Genomic DNA, 7,667 nt, shown 5'->3' with positions numbered 1-7,667 from the left:
TTTGGTACCAGGAATCAAACTCAGGTCCTTGTGCTTGTGAGGCAGGTACCAGAACCACTGAGCTAAATCCCCAGCCCAAGCATTTATAATTCTTACTAAACTAAAGTTTTAATACTTCAAATGATTGCTTATAGTTAATAAGCAAACTATTAATTAAAATGTCTCTGCTAAGGGATACTTGCTTAGGCTAGTTACGTGTGCTTCATGTGCCTATAAGTTATTGAGCTATATTTATTGTATAATTTTGTAATTTTTTACTTTCTGTACGTGAAACTTATTCCTCAAATAAGTCTGGGTCCCCAGCGTGATACTGGAGAAATCTAAGTAAGCTAGCAGCTAGCAAAAATATAAAAGTTTAGCAGCCTTTTCTGTTTCCAGTTTTATCGGTCGAGTTCCTTTGAGCCAGTCTTTGTTTGTAGATATCGATGAGTGTGAGCGGCACCCATGCGGGAACGGAACGTGCAAGAACACCGTGGGCTCCTACAACTGTCTGTGCTACCCCGGCTTTGAGCTCACACATAACAATGATTGCCTGGGTAAGTCCTTCCGTCGGTCCTTTATTGCTTCTGTTTCATTTCCAGGCAGTTTGTTTTTTAAAAGAAAAAAATTAAAACCAAGACTGAGAATGACTTCTACTAATCAGTTCAGAGGAAAAGGCCATTAGGTGATTACATTTTGGGACTGGTTTATGGTTTGGGTTATTTTTACTCCTCAGCTGAATTGAAAGGCAGACCTTAATTGTTTCCGTGTTCTCACAATATTTTATGTAAAGCCCTTTTTTGCATTCACATACCAGAAACCTCCTACTTAAAAAAGTGCTGTGTCCTGAAATTTAGTTTTCCCTCTACTTTTGAAGCCTGGTTGCTTTTTACCACAAAATCCTTGCGTGGTGACCAGGTCTTCTCATCATCTCAGAAACCTCTCCTGGTCGTAGGACAGGATTTACACACGAATGTGCCTTGGGAATTAATGCCAAATGGGCTTTGTGCCTGGTGAGGGTAGGAGAAATAATAAAGTTGATAGCAAGTGTGCACTCTTTGATCCCCACTTTGCAGGCACAGGACCCTGCAAGGCCAAGGTTTTCTCCCACTATGGGATTATCACACCTCAGTTCCATCTCCCAATTTAAATCACCATTTGTGCCTGTTGATTTTCTTTATTTTTTCGGAATTCTACAGTTGTGAAAAAAATTGATAGCAAAGTGGACATTCTTTAGCTCCCACCTTCCTGACTATAATTTCTCAGACTCAAAGTAGTCTTGAAACAACCCAGGATATTACTCATGCATAATCAATCCAGAGCTTAACTAAAAAACCTACCTTTAGTGTCCCTTTTAAAGAAATAATTCGGCGTATGTCCACAGTGCTGAAGTGTCTTTCACTCTAGGTTCTTGATTGTTTGTGTGTTTGTTTGTTTTGTGGTGCTAGAGATCAAATGCCAGCAGCCTTTAACTTTCATCTGGTTGTAAATCCATGAGTTATATTAATGTCAAAATGTACCCCTGAGACAGAAATACAGTCAAGATCTACGTGAACTTATGAGTTACAGAAACCTGATATATGTGTTATTTTGCTCTGCGCTGATGAGGAATTATAATGTAGAGTTTTTATAAATATATATTTTAAGTTTCAGTTTGTGCAATGACACACCTGTAAAAGCTCTCTCTGAAAGGCTGATTCCTCTTCACTTACAGACACGGATGAGTGCAGCTCTTTTTTTGGTCAGGTGTGCAGAAATGGGCAATGTTTTAACGAAATTGGCTCCTTCAAGTGTTTATGTAATGAGGGTTACGAACTTACTCCAGATGGGAAAAACTGTATAGGTAAGAATCTAAACAACAGTCTTCATGTTGTTTTTATTGTGAAATAATGTTACTCTCCTGTGAGAGACACTTAACTCTCGTACCTTTCATGTGATCTTCAGATCACATAAAGAAGATGGCCTAAGATGGGAAACTTTGGTGTACGGTATCACCCAGCAATTAGTATGTGTCGATACACAGTGTTTTATGGGGGCAGAACTTGGTGCTGTCTGTGTCTCAATAAAAGTAGGCAAAAGAAACCTCAAAAAATTAACTTGCCAAGAAAGAACCACCTGGAACATCAGAAGAGTATCATAGGGCGTATTTGTCCATGATGACCTCACAGATAGCGGGCCCAAGGGTTTGTGATTTTTCGGAGGGAAAATTGAGCGTGCTAGGGGTCAAACCCAGGGACTCGCACATGCTAGGCCAACACTGCACCTCCGAGCTCCAGCTCCAGCCCTGAATTGTTTTTGCTATCATTCAGAAGACAGATCTACGCAAGAATCACCTCGTGTTTTAATGGTTGTTTTCCTCTACTTTCTCTCTAAAGATACTAATGAATGTGTTGCCCTTCCTGGCTCCTGTTCTCCTGGGACCTGCCAGAATTTGGAGGGGTCCTTCAGATGCATATGTCCCCCCGGGTATGAAGTGAGGAGTGAGAACTGCATCGGTAAGACTAACGTTCATGCTGAATGGTGCAGCAGAGTAGGACTTAGTACAGGCTCTGTGGAAATATATGAAGGCCACAACCGCTGCGAGTATGCTGACCCAAGGGACCGAACGACTAGAAATGATTTGATAGCGGACTGCTAGGAATAAAGATCTCTTTAAGGATGTGGGATTTTTTTTTTTTCATTAACAGAAATCTTATGATAGTCAAGGAATTTTCATCGGACTCTAATTATTTTTCCAAAAATCAGCAGAGACTTTCTACTAAATTTAAAGAGGGGCTACAAAAATTATAATCTTTGGCACCGAACTTTGAAACCATTATCAAAGGTGCCGAGGGTCCTGGAAATGTGAAGCACAAAATCGTGACAATTCTGCTGAGACAGTTTTTCCTGGGCAAGGCCTCGTGTAAGAACAGAAAATATTAATCCATTTGTCATAACAGATGTTTTTCTGCTGAAAGTCTTCCAGCACACACAGTGCTGTAACCACATCAGAAGTGGGTCCCAGGATTGCCTGGTGGACGTGATGAAGGCTGACCTTTTTCAGTTCACTTTGTTTCATTTTTGTACAAATTACTTTTTATGGCCTTGTTGAAATGCAGAAGCGCCAGCATCCTAGGGTGGTTTTTCTAATATGAATGGGCGCCTGAAGATTTTTTTGTTTATTTTTTACCTTTGAGTTGTTCATTTTTTAACTCTGTCACCCTCGGAAAGACTCCCTCTAAAAAGGGCAAGATTCCATCTAAAAATAGGTAACTCTTTACATTCAAGAGAGTTATAAGGCTGTAAGAAACCATTTACTTCAACATGTTTCAGGCCACGTAATTAAACATTATGGGTGCTCCTGGCCTTCTGCTTTTCTCTCACTTTCTAGATTATTACAATTTTGCCTCGTGTTCTGATACTTAAAATAAATAAATAATCCTACCAGCATCGTCTTGGTAAGTTTCGTGAAAAGTTCAAGACCCTCTCTTTACATTATTTTCTTTTTTCACATTTAACCCTGATTGTTCATCGTGTCTGCGGTCCTTCTCTTCATGGAACCGTACTGTAGCAGCAGGGAATGTGAGCTCCTAGGGGGGAGGTGATGATAGGCTGAAAAGTACTCAGAAAGTAGAGTTGGAGGCCACCTGATGCTTGCACATGGGGGGTTGGTTCACTGTCAGAGGGAGAAAAAAGGGTGATTCCGGTTCCCCATCTGGATGACCCAGCACGGTGTCAGGAAAGGGAGCTGGTTGTGTTAGGTGGGCAGGTGGACAGATAAATGCACTCCTGGGGATGAGGCACAAGGAGGCTGGCAGACTCTCTGGCACAAGGTTGGTTAAAATCGAACATAATCCTTGACTTTTGAAGCAGCGATAGTATAAGTTAAACATATATGCAATGCAATCTCTTGTTTTCTGCCAGATATCCCTTGGCTGGTGGACTAATGTAGTCTGGACAAATCGATTTTTTCAATTATTAAACAGTGTATTGATTTGATTACATTAACAGATTCTCACCCTGCCCTGCAGATATCAATGAGTGCGACGAAGACCCCAACATTTGTCTCTTTGGTTCCTGCACAAACACACCTGGAGGCTTCCAGTGCATCTGTCCTCCTGGCTTCGTGCTGTCTGATAATGGACGCAGGTGCTTTGGTAAGGTTTGACTTTTTTGGCATAATTGACCCTGAGAAACTTCGAAGCCAGATGATAAACCGCCGGATAATTTTAAAATGCGGGTCTCCAAAGTATATGCAACAGACAATTTTAAAGTGCTTTTAATTATTGTACTGTCTATAATTTTTAGACTTTCTATTATAAGAAGAATCATCCTGGTTCATTACTTTCATTTTATTGTTGGCAAATATTTTGTGTATTGGTGCATAACCTCTTCTGATATGATTTTATTTACTGAAAATTATCAAGAATTGAGGGCCGGGGATTTAGCTCATTGGTTCCGGTGCCTGCCTTGCAAGTGCAAGTACCTGAGTTCTATCCCCAGTACCAAAAAAAAAAAAAGAAGACGAAGAAGAAGAATTGTGTGCTAACCTATAATGCAACTGAAAAAGATTCTATGTGGGACATTTTGATTGAACATGATTTCTCAAATATTCTTAGCACATTTAAGAATATTTTAAGTGCTTTGAATCGTTGCATTAAATTTTATAGATCGGTTAATTTGAACTGACAGCCGAACGTGGACAACTGAGGATTTTCAGCATCTTGACTGCTCATCTAAGCTGTGTTGTATGATTTCTTCCCTGAGAAATATCTGTGAGAAACAGAGCTACAGGAATTATATGCAGATTGTTCTGTTTGTTTCAATGGCCAATCAGGAAATCTGCTGTGTTTGCTTTGTTTTTAGATACTCGCCAGAGTTTCTGCTTCACAAATTTTGAGAATGGAAAGTGTTCTGTACCCAAAGCCTTCAACACCACCAAAGCAAAGTGCTGCTGCAGTAAGATGCCTGGAGAGGGCTGGGGGGACCCCTGTGAGCTGTGCCCCAAAGACGACGAAGGTAAAAGTAACTGTGTGTGAACCTTTTCACCGGTGTTTGCATACCTGCCAGTCAATTTGACATGTAATTCATGAATATTTTGAGGATGAAATTATCCCCTCACATATAAATTTTGATGGTTCAGTGAGCAGCCTAGTCAGAGTTTTCTTTCAACCTTTTTATACAACATGTGTAAGCAGGGGCCGGGGATTTAGCTCAGTGTTTCCACCGCATGCCTCACAAGCGCAAGGACGCAAGTTTGATCCCCGGTACCAAAAAAAAAAGGAGAGAGAACATGTGTAAGCATAGGTAGGATTAACTGTTTCTTTCATTTTCCTCCCAAGGTGAGTATGACTGGTTTTCAAAAATGAGTTTGAGAGGTATAGGGCAGGAGATACAAGAAGAAAATGGAAATGACATTCCGGATTGCTGTACAAGTTCCACATGGGGAATCTTAGGGTGAGGCCCAGTGGCACAGCACATGCAAAACAAGGCAAGGCCTTGGGTTTGATGCCCAGCACAACAAAAGAAGAGGAAAAGCAAGCCCCACATGGATGGACTATCACAAATTCAAAATATTCCATAAAATCCTGAGAGGTCAAGTCAACACAATGGCTGCTTGCAGGAAGAAACCAGCTGCATCCCAGATCTCATAACACCTGTTAGTTGTAAAATGATTCCTGATGAAGGCAAACTGGTTTGCCTTCTAGATTAAAAGTGGCTTCTGTAGGTAAAGAGCAGGGAGCTTTTCTTGGCTGTTCAGTGTTCAATGAGCGAACAGAAAGCTCAGGAACCCCAGGCCAGTGGCACCCTGCGAGGACAAGCTTAGATGGCCATCTCGAAATTTCTCATTGTTGCTTTTGAAATAAGCCATAAAAATGAGTTAAGAGAGTCTTGCAGCTTTGTAGAGTACACCTAAGTACAATTTCATATGTATTGTTAATTGGCTCTTAAGTTCTCTGATAGTTTAAGTTTTTTAATCATGGAGAATGTATCCATTTCTCTATAGTTGCATTCCAGGATTTGTGTCCATATGGCCATGGGACTGTCCCAAGTCTTCATGACACACGTGAAGGTAAGCTTGACTATATTTTATTTCTGCATTCACATTTTATACAGACACATCGTCTTTCATTCATTTTATAATCAGTCGTGCTACTTTCAGTATGTAATGCATAGTATATCATATTTAATGCCATGTAATATTTGTGTATCGTGCATTATAAAGAAGACTGTGACATGTTGTCTGCGATACACATTTCTCTGGTAAAAATAAATATCTGCACATATTGTTAATTTTAAATCCGTGTTGAGTAGATATGAACGGCACAGCCACACCTTTTCATATGAGGAAGCTGATGAGCCCTTTTATGTTTTAGATGTCAATGAGTGTCTCGAGAGCCCAGGCATTTGCTCCAATGGCCAATGCATCAATACCGATGGATCTTTCCGCTGCGAATGTCCAATGGGCTACAACCTTGATTACACTGGAGTGCACTGTGTGGGTAAGTGTCAGCTCCCCGTCTACAGTTTGAACGTAGTGTTTTATTTCTCATATCCAGGTCTCTAGGTACCTTGGGGTGATGGGAGGATTTGCAGAGCCAGGATGAGAAACTAGTAACAGCCTCTTCTTTCACTCACCTTGAGTCTTCCGGTCTAAGCTGGTTTATTGGAACATGAAGAGTTGCCCAACAAGTCTTCAGCCAAATATACAAACTCTGATGTCTCTAGAGGCTTAGAATTGCCGAAACTTTTAATTGGGAGGGAGATCCACTTTCCTTTACATCTTTCCACATCTGCTCTTGAAGCAGTGGATTGTGTCCCTCTTCTGGATTTGTAACCTTCAGGGAAAGCTTTGCCATCTGGGAATCAGAGCATTGCACACGGATCCTTTTGGGTTCTCTGCGCTGCATAAAGGTGTCGAGCCAAAGCCACAGGGTGTAAGGGTCACTGAGCCCTTCGCAGCTCCAAGAAATGGGTAAAGGCTAGTCTGGGTCTTCCTAGGTATGCTTTTTTAAAACTAGAACTCCAAATTGTGTGGCACTTTCTTAACTCTTCTTTTCAGATACCGATGAGTGTTCGATTGGCAACCCATGTGGGAATGGCACGTGCACCAATGTGATTGGGAGTTTCGAATGCAACTGCAGTGATGGCTTCGAGCCAGGGCCCATGATGAACTGTGAAGGCGAGTGAGCCTTGTCTGACGCCTCACTTCTTGAAAGTGGCTTTTTAAATTTGTCCGTCTTTGTTTTTAACATTCCAATAGTTACTGATGATCATGTTCATCACAAATGTCTGATAATTCCAGCAGCTGGGTCATCTCAGGATTGGCATCTGTTTGTTTTGGGTTTTTTCTCCCCTCTTGGGGAGAAAAACTGAAGAACACTGATGCTTCTGTCTAGGAAGACAGTTACTTTGAGTGGACAGAGTACCACATATGAGGAGGGAAATGGATCCGGTTTCAGTTCTGTTCTTTAAGCCTCAGTGTCCAGCCTCCTTACTTTCATCCCACAAATGCATGGGACAGTCAGCAACTTGAGCTCACTCTTTAGCAGCCTCAGTTGTCCCAAGTTCCCTTCTCCTGGTTCTTCTGGGCAGAAACTCAAAAAGATTTTAGTGGAGATTTAACTATCAAGTTCTGACACCACCATCACAGTGGTTATCTTCAGGGTAATTTCAGAAAAAAAAAAAAAAAAAACAATGTAGAAATT

At 41.1% G+C, this 7,667-nt stretch overlaps 1 protein-coding gene across 1 annotated transcript in view; it reads left to right on the top strand.

Annotated features, from left to right (window-relative positions):
* Fbn2 (fibrillin 2) overlaps positions 1 to 7,667 on the top strand; it is a 240,407-nt gene that overhangs the window by 193,900 nt on the left and 38,840 nt on the right. Inside the window, exons 45-52 of the mRNA XM_033765507.1 lie at positions 420 to 536; positions 1,694 to 1,822; positions 2,355 to 2,474; positions 3,990 to 4,115; positions 4,825 to 4,977; positions 5,966 to 6,031; positions 6,336 to 6,461; positions 7,022 to 7,141. Of these exons, the coding sequence (XP_033621398.1) occupies positions 420 to 536; positions 1,694 to 1,822; positions 2,355 to 2,474; positions 3,990 to 4,115; positions 4,825 to 4,977; positions 5,966 to 6,031; positions 6,336 to 6,461; positions 7,022 to 7,141 (957 nt within the window). The remainder of the gene's footprint in view (positions 1 to 419; positions 537 to 1,693; positions 1,823 to 2,354; positions 2,475 to 3,989; positions 4,116 to 4,824; positions 4,978 to 5,965; positions 6,032 to 6,335; positions 6,462 to 7,021; positions 7,142 to 7,667) is intronic.

This window comes from Fukomys damarensis, unplaced genomic scaffold (genome assembly GCF_012274545.1).
Source record: "Fukomys damarensis isolate Sample0158 unplaced genomic scaffold, DMR_v1.0_HiC HiC_scaffold_3, whole genome shotgun sequence".
Classification (NCBI taxonomy): domain Eukaryota; kingdom Metazoa; phylum Chordata; class Mammalia; order Rodentia; family Bathyergidae; genus Fukomys; species Fukomys damarensis.
This window is presented reverse-complemented; position numbering and strand designations above follow the sequence as displayed.